At 47.5% G+C, this 16,195-nt stretch overlaps 1 protein-coding gene across 1 annotated transcript in view; it reads left to right on the forward strand.

Moving 5' to 3' along the window:
- TRMT2A (tRNA methyltransferase 2A) overlaps positions 1 to 16,195 on the forward strand; it is a 68,878-nt gene that overhangs the window by 10,083 nt on the left and 42,600 nt on the right. The window contains exons 2-3 of the mRNA XM_075320949.1: positions 9,770 to 10,504; positions 13,371 to 13,479. Coding sequence (XP_075177064.1) covers positions 9,783 to 10,504; positions 13,371 to 13,479 — 831 coding nt within the window. The 5' untranslated portion in view covers positions 9,770 to 9,782. The remainder of the gene's footprint in view (positions 1 to 9,769; positions 10,505 to 13,370; positions 13,480 to 16,195) is intronic.

The following is a 16,195-nucleotide window of genomic DNA, read 5'->3' on the forward strand; positions in this document are numbered from 1 at the left end:
CCTCCACCTCCTACTGCATGAGTGTTCTGCTCTGAGACACCACTGTTGGTCTCTTTTTAAAGACACAGCACCATGCAGCCTCAACAGAGATCCTGCAACCCTGACCCGCACAGCCGGGCAGCAGCTTCGGTACAGGCGCAGCCATCATGTCATGTCCGCACGCTGCTGACCTTCCTCACCATGATGTGTGTGTGAGCGGGCGGTTCCTCACCTTTTCCCTCCCTCACCATAACAATAGTGTGGGTGGGAGGAGGTGACTGCCGACGTATGTGCAGTGCTTTGTTGAACATAGCACTGCACACACAACAGCTCGGTTTCGGACAGAAGGACTCATTCAGCCTTAGACCCCCTTCACGCGTCCGTGAAAATCACGCAAGTGTTTCACGGACATGTCAAAAGTGCGTTTTCCCCTCTGTGAGCCGTGTTTATGGCACTACCTGTGTTCTCCATGTGTTATCCGTGATAACACACAGAGAACGAGAACTTTCTGCTCACCTGTCCCTGGCGTCGCTGTCCGTGGTGCTGATCTTCGGTCTCCGGTCCTGCCGACTCCCCGCTGCTGCCGCTTCCGGCTGCAGTGAAGTGAATATGCAATGAGCGGCAGTCGTTAGCAAGTGACAGCAGCGGCAGAGACAGGAGGGCAGGAGAAGGTGAGTAATGTTTTGTTATTTTTTTCTCTGACATGTGAGTTTTCTCCGGCGCGTGTCACACGGGACCGCATCCACACTACATCCGTGTGGTCCGTATGCGTAGTGCCATAAACACGGCTCACGGAGGGGAAACCGCACCTTTGACACGTCCGTGAAACACGTGCGTGATTTTCACGAACGTGTGAAGGGAGCCTTATATAGTGAATAGAAATAGATATAGATTATTGGTTATACTTGATAAGGGTCTAGTTGTCCATAGCAACCAATCGGAGCTCAGCTTTCACTTTACCTCAGCAGCTTCAATGCTGAAAGCTGCACTCTGGTTGCTATAGACAACCAGAACGATCTTACTATCTTACTGGGAGGCAATTTTCTGAGGGGACTGAGATGCTGTTGAGATACAATGTTTATTGAGCTGTATACTGAGGGATTGATATTTGTGTGTGTACGAGGGGCTGCTGATAAGTCTTTGGCTTTACCCAGAAAGAAACGAGAGAGGATGATGAAACTTTTACATTTATTCCACATCCTCTGCACTGATGTCAACACACTTTTTACATTGGTATTCCAAGCTCTGTAAGCCTAGCAAGAAGAAGGATTTCGGTTGTGCTTCAAACCGGACATGCATAGCAGCCATGGCATCAGAAATGGTGTGAAATTTGGTACCCTGAGGTGTTTCTTAAGGTTTGGAAACAGATGATAGATGGGGGGAGCTAGATCTGGTGAATAAGGTGGGTGGTCAACCAGCTGGAAGCCCAGCTCTGCCAGTTTTGCCGTACTCGCTTGTGCAGTGTGAGCGGAGGCGTTGTCTTGCAGGAATAAGATTCCTTTGGACAGCTTGCTGCATCTTTTGGCCTTCAGAGCTGCCTTCAATTAGCCCAAAAGTTATACCTTTTGATTGATGGTGGAATCCTTTTGAAGGTAGTCCACTAGCAGCACGCCCTCCTTATCCGAGAACACAGACGCCATCACCTGAGTGGCTGATTTTTGCACCCTGAACTTCTTTGGATGAGGAAAACCACTGTGCCTCCACTCTTTTGACTGCTCCTTGTTTTCAGGGTCATACAAATAATAATGCTTCTCTGATCTGTTGTCAAACATTTGGGGACCCACTTTGCAGATGGCTTCCTCATGTCCAAATGTTCATGGATAATGACACAAACACGTTCACGGGAAATCCCCATGATGTCTGCTATTGCTTTAGCTGAAATTTGTCGATTCTCTAGTATAAGGTTGTGCACAGCATCAACGATCTCCAGAACAACAACCACTCTCGGTCGTCCAGGACGTTCCTCATCATTGGTGCCGAAGTGGCCCGTTTTAAATTTGGCAACCTAGTTCTTAACAGTGGAATATGAAGGACATTGATCCCCAATGTCTGTGACATATCACCATAAATGTCCATCGCTGACTTTCCTTGCAGAAACAAGAATTTTATCACTCCTCTGCTCTCAGTTGCTGTGAATATTGCATTAGATTCTGCTATTTTGTTTTCCCGCGTGCGTAGAACACCGTTGCCATAAGCAACAAACACAACATTTTGAAAATATAAATTACACATAAGGTTTTCATGTCCTCTTGCTATCCTGTCTTTGGGCAGAGGGACGCATTCAGCGTTATATAGTGAATCCTATTGATGTCAGAAATGGCAAATCTTTCATAGTAAATACTTAGGGGTACTTTGCACGTTGCGACATCGCTACTGCGATGTCGTCGGGGTCAAATCGAAAGTGACGCACATCCAGCGCCGGTAACGATGTTGCAACGTGTAAAGCCTAGATGCGCCGATAAACGATCGCAAAAGCGTTGTAAATCGGTGATCTGTGTAGTGTCGGACATGTTCATAATGTCGCACCATCGCTGTGTGTGAAGCTGCAGGAGCATCTCCTTACCTGCCTCCACCGGCTATGCGGAAGAAAGGAGGTGGGCGGGATGTTTATGTCCCGCTCATCTCCGCCCCTCCGCTTCTATTGGCCGCCTGCCGTGTGACGTCGCTATGACTCCGCACGACCCGCCCCCTTAGGAAGGAGGCAGGTCGCCGGCCAGAGCGACGTCGCAGGGCAGGTAAGTGCGTGTGAAGCTGCAGTAGCGATAATGTTCACTACAGCAGCTATCACAAGATATTGCAGCTGCGACGGGGCAGGGACTATTGCAGTCGGCATCGCTACTATCGGCTAGCGATGTCGCAGCGTGCAAAGTACCCCTTAGACCCATGAACAACCAGTTCAAAACTCAAAGAAAAAAGATAGCAGGAAAAAACTTGGCAAACTAAGCAGAAATACTATAAAATAAGGCCACGTGCACACATTGAGTGTTTGGTGAGTTTTTTACCTCCGTATTTATAGCCAAAACCAGAAGTTGGTAATAAACACAGAAGTGGTGCCTGTGTTTTTATTTTACTTTTCCTTTGACTGATCCACTCCTGGTTTTGGCTACGAATACTGAGGAGAAAAACTCACCAAATACTGAACAGGTTCACTTAACCTTACAGGGAAAACCTCAATCATTAAATGGTTAAAGCGCACCAATCACCAGGATTTTCATATATAAGCTAAAGCCAGTGCTATACTGGCTCTATCAGGCTGAGTCTATACATACCTGTAGTGGTCAGCTCCGATGTATAGGTTTTGTAATTCAAAAAGTCAAGTTTATAAAATTAGCTGTATGTTGAGTGACAGTTGCAATGGAGCAGATAATATCTGGGGGGGGGGGGGCAGAGTTATCCCCTCCCTCTGTTAGAAATAGCATAAGTATTAGGCTGGGGCCACACGGGGATTACTGCGATCCACTTGCATGACACTCGGCTGGTGCTGGCAGTACAGCAGAGCCGAGTGTCATGCGTGTGTCCTTGCAACTGAGGTCCGTTCGTGCGAGCAGACCTCAGCTGCGGGGGGCGGGCCGGCACTCAGGAGGGGAGGGAGGGATTTCTCTCCCTCTCACCTGCATAGCCGGCTATTGCCATTCTCGCACTGCACTAGCGGTACACCGGTGTACCGCGAGTGCAGTGCGATTTTATTTTTTTTTTTCTCTTGCCTTATTCACTTGAATGGGTGCGAGAGAAAGAGTCTCGCATTACACCTGCAGCATGCTGCGATTGTTTTCTCGGTCCACAATAATAATAATAATAATAATAATTAATATATAATAACAATAATATCCACAATTGGAAGTGTTTAAAAAAAAAAAAACGTTCCTGTACTGAGAATCTTATATAGGTGTCACAGATATGTGCTGTGTAATGGCCGTGCCTGACTGTACAGGGACATGGTCTGATCATACCACAGCTTCTGGGCCGGGGAGGAAGTAAGAGTATGCAGATAATACAGTATGGGATCACAAATAATTCTTTAAGGTAAAACATTTTTTAAAAACGGGCAGAGAAATGTTTTACCTCACAATAAGAATCAGCTATGAGCCCATGCTGGGCTATCTGTATATTATCTTTTACTTCCTCCCTGGCCCAGGAGCTGTGGTATGATCAGACCATGGCCATTACACAGTGCATAGCAGGGGCACATATACAAGATTATGTGAGTACAGGAAAAAAAAATATAAACACATCAAATTGTGGAAATTGTTATTATTTAAAAATGTATTGATTAAAATTAATTTTAAAATAAACTTTGATTGTAGGGGAAAAGTCCCTTTTTAAGAGAGCCCAAAAAGTATCCCAAAGAGTCCAAGTAATCAACTTCTCAATATTATTGTTAAGAGCAATACAATATTTAAAACTTCTATAACGCTACGCTACAGTTCTCTATAATTCACTAGACTTTCCCCTCTCCAGCCCATCCTTAATGCTGCAGCCAGGATCACCTATCTGGCTAATCGTTATTCGGACGCTTCTCCTCTGTGCCAGACATTGCACTGGCTGCCCATACATTATAGCAGGGGTCAGGAACCTTTTTGGCTAAGAGAGCCGTAAACGCCACATATTTTGAAATATAATTCCGCGAGAGCCGTACAATATGTTTAAAGGGCCATTGACAGATCAATCGCTCCAATGTTCACTTAGTACAGCAAGGAATGCTCCTCCCTGCTGTATAAAGCCACAACTGGACTGAAACAATGGTAATTAGCAGTAAAAAAATCAAATCAATAACTTACATTGTGAACTTGCGATGCATGACATCAGTCCAGCAGTCTGGCTTCTTCTTTTTCCTGCGCATGACTGGAAGCTGGCATTCTTCCCACCTGATGTTGAGAGAATGCCAGCTTTGAGGCATTCGCAGAAGAAAGACGCTGGAATATTGGACATGTCACACAACGCATTGTCAGTTATGTCAATTATCTATTTTATTATTTTACAGCGAATTATTGTTTAGGTCCAGCGGTGGCTTAGTGCAGCAGAGAGGAACACTCCTTTGTGTACTAAGTGACCGCTGGAGCAATTGTATCTGTCAGTGGCCCAGACACCCTGCTTCCCATACAGCCTGCACCCCCCATATCACACACACACTGCTCCCCATACAGCCTGCACCCCCCAGATCTCACACACTACACCCCCATATGTCACATACCCTGCTTCCCATACAGCCTGCACCCCCCCATATCCCACACACTACACCCCCATATGTCGCATACCCTGCTCCCCATACAGCCTGCACCCCCCCATATCACACACACACACTGCTCCCCATACAGCCTGCACCCCCCATATCCCACACACACACTGCTTCCCATACAGCCTGCACCCCCCAGATCTCACACACTACACCCCCATATGTCACATACCCTGCTTCCCATACAGCCTGCACCCCCCCATATCACACACACACACTGCTCCCCATACAGCCTGCACCCCCCATATCCCACACACTACACCCCCATATGTCGCATACCCTGCTCCCCATACAGCCTGCACCCCCATATCACACACACTACACCCCCATATCTCACACCCCCTGCTTCCCATACAGCCTACACCCCCATATCTCTCACACCCTGTTCCCCATACAGCCTGCACCCCCCATATCACACACACACACTTCTCCCCATACGGCCTGCACCCCCCATATCCCACACACACACACACACACACACACACACACACACACACACACACACACACACACACACACACACTCACACACTGCTTCCCATACAGCCTGCACCCCCCATATCCCACACACTACACCCCCATATGTCACATACCCTGCTTCCCATACAGCCTGCACCCCCCCATATCACACACAATACACCCCCATATCTCACACACCCTGCTCACATATCTCACTCTGCCTGTACCCCAACTTACCCCTCTCAAACACTCTGCACCCCTTCACATGCTTCTGTCACAGTCTGCAGCCCTCATATGCCCCTCACCCTGCAGCCCCCCTCACCCTCATGTCCCCTCTTTTCTTATTACCAGTCATCATGTGTCCATTATCTCCTTCAGGATTCAGTATCTTGCTTTCTGCCCGGCATCCTGTGTCTCCTCCCACACAGTCACATGGGCGTGACATCATCGCAGGTCCTGCAGGATGGAGATTCCGTCTGCTGTGCAGGTCAGGACTAGCACTCCTGCAGCTCAGACACGGCTGGTGGCCTCTCCAGGTCAGGGGCCCCTCAACTGACACTGGGCTCCCCTGACTCACAGTTCGGCCACTATACAGCAGCACTACACATAGACGCAGAGCGGCTGCCGGGCCCCTATGTGTACTAGTGCCGCTGTGTAGTGGCCGGCCTGTGAGTCAGGGGAGCCCAGTGTCAGTAGAGGGGCGGCTCACGTCTCCTCGTTCCCCCGCTGATCCGGTCTCCTCGGCGCGTCGTCCATTGCTGTCGCTCGCTGACCTCTCAGCAGGCGCGCAGTGATGACGTCACCGCGCTCTGCTGCAGAGCTGTCAGAAGAACGCCGACAGTCACAGCGGGGAGAATGATGAGAGGCAGCCGCCGCTCACTCTCTCATCATTGCTCTCAATTGTATCGGCACCTGCGATGCCGATGCAATTGAAAGCTCGATCCTCGGCGGGGGGGCGGTGACAGCGCGGCCACCGGGCCCCCCTGAGTAGCCGGGTGCTGGCGCCGGCCCTGATCCTTCCCATAGACAGGTAGGAGCCCTGTCTGCGAGCCAGATACGGCCATCAAAAGAGCCATATCTGGCTCGCGAGCCATAGGTTCCCGACCCCTGCATTATAGGATCCAATTTACATTGCTTGTAGTCACCCGCAAAGCTCTCCACAGTGCGGCACACCCCTACATCTCCACCCGTATCTTTGTCTATCACCCCACTCCTTCTCTACGCTACACAAACGGCTTCCAACTAATATCCACACTAATCCAAACCTCCCACTCCCGGATCCAAGACTTCTCAATTTTCTGCAATGCTTCAGCCCAATATATTGACTACAACTTACACAGCTTTAGACACTCCCGAAAAACACATCTTTTTAGGGCGGCCTATCACGATCCCTAATCAAAGTCATGTCATATTCAGCCCATTCGCTCTTTCTCTGAACATAATTCTCCATCCAACCCCACCACACCCAAACACTATAAATATTGGCTGATGACTGGTTCATGCAGCCTTTATCCTCCATTTCTTCAAAATTCCTGGACCATCATTATAAATAAGCCCCTGTACTTTGTGTCAACCCCCCCCCCCTCATTATAGATTGTAAGCTCTTACGAGCATGGTTGTCAATATTTTTGCTTTAAGTCTTGTATTTTCTTTAACTGTCATGTATGTATGTACAGTTAGGTCCAGAAATATTTGGACAGTGACACAAGTTTTGTTATTTTAGCTGTTTACAAAAACATGTTCAGAAATACAATTATATATATATAATATGGGCTGAAAGTGCACACTCCCAGCTGCAATATGAGAGTTTTCACATCCAAATCGGAGAAAGGGTTTAGGAATCATAGCTCTGTAATGCATAGCCTCCTCTTTTTCAAGGGACCAAAAATTAATTGGACAAGGGACTCTAAGGGCTGCAATTAACTCTGAAGGCGTCTCCCTCGTTAACCTGTAATCAATGAAGTAGTTAAAAGGTCTGGGGTTGATTACAGGTGTGTGGTTTTGCATTTGGAAGCTGTTGCTGTGACCAGACAACATGCGGTCTAAGGAACTCTCAATTGAGGTGAAGCAGAACATCCTGAGGCTGAAAAAAAAGAAAAAATCCATCAGAGAGATAGCAGACATGCTTGGAGTAGCAAAATCAACAGTCGGGTACATTCTGAGAAAAAAGGAATTGACTGGTGAGCTTGGGAACTCAAAAAGGCCTGGGCGTCCACGGATGACAACAGTGGTGGATGATCGCCGCATACTTTCTTTGGTGAAGAAGAACCCGTTCACAACATCAACTGAAGTCCAGAACACTCTCAGTGAAGTAGGTGTATCTGTCTCTAAGTCAACAGTAAAGAGAAGACTCCATGAAAGTAAATACAAAGGGTTCACATCTAGATGCAAACCATTCATCAATTCCAAAAATAGACAGGACAGAGTTAAATTTGCTGAAAAACACCTCATGAAGCCAGCTCAGTTCTGGAAAAGTATTCTATGGACAGATGAGACAAAGATCAACCTGTACCAGAATGATGGGAAGAAAAAAGTTTGGAGAAGAAAGGGAACGCCACATGATCCAAGGCACACCACATCCTCTGTAAAACATGGTGAAGGCAACGTGATGGCATGGGCATGCATGGCTTTCAATGGCACTGGGTCACTTTGTGTTTATTGATGACATAACAGCAGACAAGAGTAGCCGGATGAATTCTGAAGTGTACCGGGATATACTTTCAGCCTAGATTCAGCCAAATGCCGCAAAGTTGATCGGACGGCGCTTCATAGTACAGATGGACAATGACCCCAAGCATACAGCCAAAGCTACCCAGGAGTTCATGAGTGCAAAAAAGTGGAACATTCTGCAATGGCCAAGTCAATCACCAGATCTTAACCCAATTGAGCATGCATTTCACTTGCTCAAATCCAGACTTAAGACGGAAAGACCCACAAACAAGCAAGACCTGAAGGCTGCGGCTGTAAAGGCCTGGCAAAACATTAAGAAGGAGGAAACCCAGCGTTTGGTGATGTCCATGGGTTCCAGACTTAAGGCAGTGATTGCCTCCAAAGGATTCGCAACAAAATATTGAAAATAAAAAATTTTTTTTTTTGGGTTTGGTTTATTTGTCCAATTACTTTTGACCTCCTAAAATGTGGAGTGTTTGTAAAGAAATGTGTACAATTCCTACAATTTCTATCAGATATTTTTGTTCAAACCTTCAAATTAAACGTTACAATCTGCACTTGAATTCTGTTGTAGAGGTTTCATTTCAAATCCAATGTGGTGGCATGCAGAGCCCAACTCGCAAAAATTGTGTCACTGTCCAAATATTTCTGGACCTAACTGTATGTATATGAACCTCTGAATTGCGCTGCAGAATATAAATAAAGATTACTATTACAATGAAGTAGTGCCAGTCTCCAAATAGCGCTGTAACCTGTACCAGCCTGAGGGGCCAATGTCACTGCCAATACATGCACACTATAGGAAATGGGATTGGCTGTGTCCTATATCCAGGTCATCCCCAGGAGCTAAGTTAAGTTCTAAAAAAACAAACCAAAACACACAATAAGGGTATGTGCGCACGTGTGCGTATTACATGCAGTTACGCTGCATTCTGCACCGCAGCGTAACTGCATGCGTCCTGCGTCCCCTGCACAATCTATGGAGATTGTACAGGGGCCGTGCGCACGTGGCATGTTAGAACGCAGCGATTCGGCTGCTTGCCGAATCGCTGCGTTCTAAGAAGTGACATGTCCCTTCTTTCGTGCGGTTTGCATGCTGTTTATACGGAGAGGCAGCATGCAGAGCGCACGAATCTGCCGGCACCATGCGCTTCAGAATGGAGCTTTTCAGCTGCGCTCTGAAGGGCACCTTTTCGGTGCGGTGCAGAGCGCACACGTGCGCACATAGCCTTACATTTACACTATTTAATTCTATAGACTAAAAATGAACTTTTTAACAGTCCAAACATTTAAAATAAATAGATAAATTGTTACACATTCCCTCTAATAAATCCCCCTCAATGTTTTTCTATGGAATTTCTAACAATAGAAATGGCATTTTTAATACAATTTTTAACAAAGGTGATCTTTTATATATTTGTCTTTCTAGGACCAAGTACAACATGGAAGTCTCGGGGGTTGAGGAAGGCCGCTTTGATGATGAGGCACAGATGAATGTCGCGATAGAAGAAGGCACAATACAAGATGCTAATAAACCGGATGCAGATGAGACAATTGCACATAGCGATGCTGGAAAGCTCCAAGAAGATGCTACAAAACCAGAAGCCAGATCAGTTATGGAGGGCGATGCAGCAGCAAGTGAAACTTCAGCTAATATGTGTGACGATTCAGAGGAAACCGGCAATGCTGATATGTATAGATACATTAAGGATGATCTTTTCACATCAGAGATCTTCAAGGTGGAGATCCAAAACTTGCCAAAATACATTGGCTTTAACGACGTTAAAAAATTCCTTGCCAAGTACGGACTGAATCCCCACAAAATAAAACTCATGCAGAAGCAAACATTTGCATTTGTAACCTTTAAAAGTGAGGAAGAAAGAAACAAAGCAATGAAAGTCATACATGGTGTAATGTGGAAGAATCGATTATTGACTGTCCGGCTGGCAAAGCCCAAAGCTGACCCTATAATGAAGAAGAGAAAGCAAGATGATGATAAGGAGCAGTCACTTAGCAAGAGGAAGGCTGCGGAGGAGAGCACTCAGGAGGAGTCTCTCAGCAAGCAGATTGCCGATGTGGTGACTCCTCTGTGGCAGATTCCATATGAAGAGCAACTCAAGATGAAGGAGCAAGAATGTGAACATGTGCTGCAGAGGCTGACGAAGTAAGTCTTAGGCTGCTTTCACACATCCAGTTTTTGCTGAGCGGCACAATACGGCGCTTTTCAGAAAAAACGCAACCGTTTTTTTATGCCGCCAGTTGCGTTTTTTTTTTTCTGCATAGACTTGCATTAGCGCCGTATTGTGCCGCATGTCCTTGCGTTGTGTCTGGTTTTTGCCGGATGCGGCATATTTAGCCCATGCGGCGGCCGGATGAAACGTTGCCTGGCATGTGTTTTTGTGCGGCGAAAAAAATGCATCGCGCCGGATCCGGCGCGATTTACAATGCAAGCCTATGGACCCCGGATGCGGCGTCCTGCGACAAAAACCGCATCCGGCCGACGGATGCGTTTTTTTTGCACTACGCATGCTCAGTAGCAAGCCGCATCCGTCAAAAAACGGACGGGCCGCATGGAAAAACTTATGCAACAGATCAGTTTTTTTCGCTGCACCCGTTGCATAGGTTTTTGAGCCGGCTTGAGCCTGATGCAAAAAAACTGATGTGTGAAAGCAGCCTTACCATACATGTTACTTAACCCCTTCACAACCGGCCTATTTTGCGCTTTCCAGGTTTCTTTTTCGCCATTTATTCTTCCGAGAGACGTAAATTTTTTTTATTTTTTCAGTCCCTGTGGTCATGTGAGGGCTCATGTTTTGCGGAAAGAGCTGTACTTTTAAATTAAGCCATGATTTTTTACCATATAGTGTACTGGAAAACAGCAAAAAAAATTCCAAATGTGGAAAAATTGCAATAAAAAGTGCGATTGTACTATTCATTTTGAGATAGTTTATTTACTCTGTTCACTATATGGTAAAACTGATGTTTTGCTGTGAAGCCTGAGGTCAGTGTGAGTTTGTAGACACCAAACATGTATAGGTTTACTTTTATCTAAGGGGTTAAAAAAATCAGAAGTTCTTCCGAAAATGTGGCATACGTTTTGTGCCATTTTCCGCAACCCGTAGTGTTCTCATTTTTCGGGATTTATGGCTCAGTAATGGCTTATTTTTTTGCATCTCGAGTTGACGTTTTTACGTACCGTTTTTGCACAGATGCTACGATTGATCCCCTGTTATTGCATTTTGTGCAAAGATTGTGGCGACCAAAAAACGTAATTTTGAGGTTTGGAATTTTTTTGCCGCTACTCTGTTTACCGACCAGGTAAATTAATTTAATTGATTTTATATTTTGATTGGGCATTTCTGAACGTGGCGATACCAAATGTGTGTATATTTTTAATTTTTTTTTACCCTTTAATTTTCAATGGTGCGAAAGGGGGGTGATTTGAACTTTTAGGTTTTGTTTATTTTTTTTAATTTTTTAAAAAAAAATTTAAACTTTTTTTAAATTTGACTATTTCCTCAAGGGGGCTATTATCAGCTGTTTGATCGTTCATTCATTTCTCCCGATCAGAGCAGCACCGTTCAGACCGGGAGAAAAGATAATCTCTTTTACAGCCAATACTCGGCTGTTTCTTACAGGGCCTTAGAGATTTGAGCTATCATGACAACCACCAGATTTACGTGATCACGTCACGTTACTTCCTGTATCGGCCTGTGAGTACACATTTACCACGATCGCCATTAATTTGGCGCTGTGACATCTTGACAGTGCCAGTTAAGGGGTTAAAAGGCACGGGTGGAACGCGATTCCACTCGTGCCTGTCATGCACACGTCAGCTGTACAAATCAGCTGACATGTACACAGATCCCCGCCTGAAGCAGCAGGTGGGGATTAACACTATGACCGCAGGGACATAATATTACTGCCCGCGGTTAAGGGGTTAAATAAGCTAATCTGTATTAGAACGAGTGGTTATTTATATGCAGTATATCATGGAAGTGAGTACACCCCTCACATTTTTGTAAATATTATAGATGTTTTCAAGGGACAACACTGAAGATATGACACTTTGATACAATGTAAAGTAGTCAGTGTACAGCTTGTATAACAGTGTAAATTTGTGTGCTCTGTAAATAACTCAACACACAGCCATTAATGTCTAAACCGCTCACAACAAAAGTTAAGTACACACATAAGTGAAAGTGGCCAAATTGTGCCCAAAGTGTCAATATTTTGTATGGCCTGCATTATTTTCAAGCATGTACTCCCAATGCACGCCCGCAATGCTCTGCCGCAATGCATGCCCGCAGAGCTCTGCCGCCCGTGCCCCCCCCGATGCTCTGCTGCCCGCGCGAACCCCCCCCCCTGATGCCCCCCGATGCTCTCTGCCGCCCACGCGCCCCCCCCGATGCTCTCTGCCGCCCGCGCGCCCCCCCCCCATGCTCTCTGCCGCCCGCACGCCCCCCCCCCCGATGCTCTCTGCCGCCCGCGCGCCCCCCCCCGATGCTCTCTGCCGCCCGCGCGCCCCCCCCCCGATGCTCTCTGCCGCCCGCGCGCCCCCCCCGATGCTCTCTGCCGCCCGCGCGCCCCCCCCGATGCTCTCTGTTGCCCGCGCGCCCCCCCGATGCTCTCTGTTGCCCGCGCGCCCCCCCGATGCTCTCTGTTGCCCGCGCGCCCCCCCCCCGATGCTCTCTGCCGCCCGCGCCCCCCCCCCCCGATGCTCTCTGCCGCCCGCGCGACCACCCCCTCTCCCCCCCGATGCTCTGCCGACCGCGCACCCCCTTCCCCTCCCCCCCCCCCCTTCCCGATGGTCTGCCGCCCGCGCGCCCCCCCATGCTCTGCCGCCCGCGCGCCCCCTGGACCCTTGGCAATTATTATGGTCTCTATAAACTGGAACATTTCATAAAAATAAATGGGGCCTAGAAGCTGCGTGACATAGGAAAGCTCATGCTGGTCTCCATGTATCTTACATTAATTGTTACATCTCGGTTTGGTTCACAGACTAATTTTATTTATTTTTTCCTCATCAGAGAAATTGGAAACACTAACAAGGCTTTATTACCGTGGTTATTTGTGCAGAAGCAAAAATATAATAAAGTCTGCTGCCCCTTGGAAGGAGTTAGGCCGTCCCCAGTTCAGGTACATGTTCTCCATTGTTCTAATGCTCCAATAACCTCCTGTGACTCTTTTCATCACATTTTATTTTTATTTATTTTTTTAGGGCATAAGCAAATATTGTTTTTAAGGGTTCTTTCAGTCTTATTTTCTAGCATGCACAAAAATGCATTTTATTTGCATATGTTATAAGTATTTGTTATATTGTGTAAGAGATATATATATATATATATATATATATATATATATATATATATTATAATATTTTCAGTGACCTAAAAAAACCCATAAACCGAAAAGCATCGTATATAGCACTGTTTTTGCTTTTGAAGAGATCTTAAGCATTTTTAACATATTGCAGCAGTAAAGCAACAAGAAAAAACAATAAAAAGGATGCAAAATAAGTTGGTTATCTAAAAACTAAAGCCCCAATTCATTAAGACTGGTTTTTCATACGTCAGTCTTTAATGTGGGCAGTGCAGGAATAAGATTATCCAAATTCATTATAGGAACACGCCACTTAGTGAATTTGTTGCATCCTATTAATGGCTTGCTCTGTGCGCCTCAAGAGTCATGATATTCTAATAACATTTCTGGCATAAGAAAGGCCAGCGCTATTGATGAATTTGTCAGGCAGGCTTAGCCACTCTCCACCCTGTAGTAGGCAAAAACTGCCATGAAAATGGCAAAATTGCAACATTTCTCTGACGCCTCATTGGGGGACACAGGACCATGGGTGTTATGCTGCCTATCCATAAGAGGACACTAAGTAGATGCAAAAGCATAGCTCCTCCTTTGCAGTATGCCGGGCCAGGCAACCCCAGTTTTAGCTTAGTGTCTGTAGGAGGCATATCCTTTCACGTTTTTTTTTATTTTTTGAGGGCGACTGTTTCCCTTTGGGACCGATCTCCCAATACCATCAACAGGTGGGAACGCGGAGTGTCGTCTCCACGTACCCCCTCCTGCGACGCTGGATCCTGGGCTGCCTTTTACTGGACGACGGGTCCCACAGACACTGATTTTCCAGAGCCCAGGGCAGAGGCACGATTCCTCAGCCCCTCTTTGCAGGCTCTGAGTTGAACATGGCACCTGTGTGGCCGGACACAGCAAGCTGACTCTATTTCCACTGCCTGGACTGAGGCAGTGTTAAGGTGAGATCCTCCCTGACTGGTTTCCCAGACAAAGGGAGAAAAGACTGTGCAGGGAAGGCTCCCAGGACTACTGAATTTACAGTATTTATTATTAGAAAGTCCCTTGCTGATTGCAAGGAGGAGAGCCCCAGGGATCCTGAACACACAGTGTTAATTTTTAATATTAAGCTGTGTGCTGACTGGAGGGAGGGGGAGAAAAACTGTCACAGAAGCTTCCTTCCCGCCGTTTTTTGCTACCGACAGCAGGGGGGCACACTGACTTCTTTTTGGCGCTCTTTTAGCGCTAAGCCCCGCCACCCCGTGGGCCGCGATAAGCCCTGCCCCCCCAGGAAGAAGTTCTCCACAGAGCTTACTCCTTCCTGAGGACGCAGGGCGATCGGCTGATTCTGGTGAGGTACTTGCATCACTTGTAACTCTGCTGAACATTGCTCCCCCTCCTGGCATACTCCTATTAGGAACATGCAGAATTCTAAGGGTACTAAGAGATTATTCAGCCTGCACTTCCTGCCACGCTGAGCTACCACGTAAACACAGGAGGAGGGTCTCTTCTCTGTGAGTCCTGTGCCCCTATAGCCCCCCAAGACCCCCCCACCACCACCGCCTCAACCGTCAGCCCAGAGCCTAGGGCTCCCAGCCCACCGGAGTGGGCACAGTTTCTGTCCCAATCCATGGAAAAACTGTCACAGAACCTGGTTCTGGCTATACAATGTCGTCCTCCACACCCTTCTGGGCCCCTTGGCGGAACGCAGCCTGAGGATACCCCTATGGAGGATCCTTCTGAGGTAATCCGGGCACATGCTTCACCGGTTGCAGGGATCAGGAAAAGAGCACACGGCCGGGTGTCTCCAGCACTCTCTCATGGCCCCCATGACTCTCCCTCGGGAGCACACAGGGCAGGCTCTCCCACACGCTCCACGGCTTCTGAAGAGCTGGAGGAGGGAGAATGCTGTTTGTACCAGAAGGATTCCTTGGTTTCATCCTCTCCAGATGATCAAACTGCAATAGACTCCCTTATAGCAGCAGGCAACCAAACTCTGCATGTGGAGGATCCCCCCCATCCACTACCACTGACCATGCGGTCTTCTTTAAGAGGGCAAGGAAACCCCGAAAGGTTTTCGCTGATCACCCAGAGTTTCAGGATATCCTCACAAAGCAAAGGGAGAAGCCTGACAGACGCTTCGGTAACCCAAAACTCATGGACTCCCGGTACCCTTTTGCCTCACCTGCCCCTAAGGGCTGGGCCGATCCGCCCTCGGTCGACCCCAGCCCCCCCCCCCGGTCACCTGCCTTGCCACAATGACGCTCCTGTCTTTACCCGATGGTTCCTCCATCAAGGACCCGACAGATAGATAGGTGAAGCACCTCGCCCGCTCTGCCTTTTGAGGCTGCGGGTTTCTCCATCTCGCCCTCCTTTGCCTCTGTGTGGGCCGCAAAGGCGATCTCGGTCTGGGCAGAATCCCTTAACACTTCGCTTGAGGAATCCTAGTTCACTCATACCTTCACAGAGGTAACAGCTCAAATTGCCGCTGCGGCGGAGTACCTCATGCAGGCCTCCATGGACGCTGCTACCTGCGCAGCGTTTGCCGCCT

The sequence above is a fragment of the Anomaloglossus baeobatrachus genome, chromosome 1 (assembly GCF_048569485.1).
Source record: "Anomaloglossus baeobatrachus isolate aAnoBae1 chromosome 1, aAnoBae1.hap1, whole genome shotgun sequence".
NCBI lineage: Eukaryota > Metazoa > Chordata > Amphibia > Anura > Aromobatidae > Anomaloglossus > Anomaloglossus baeobatrachus.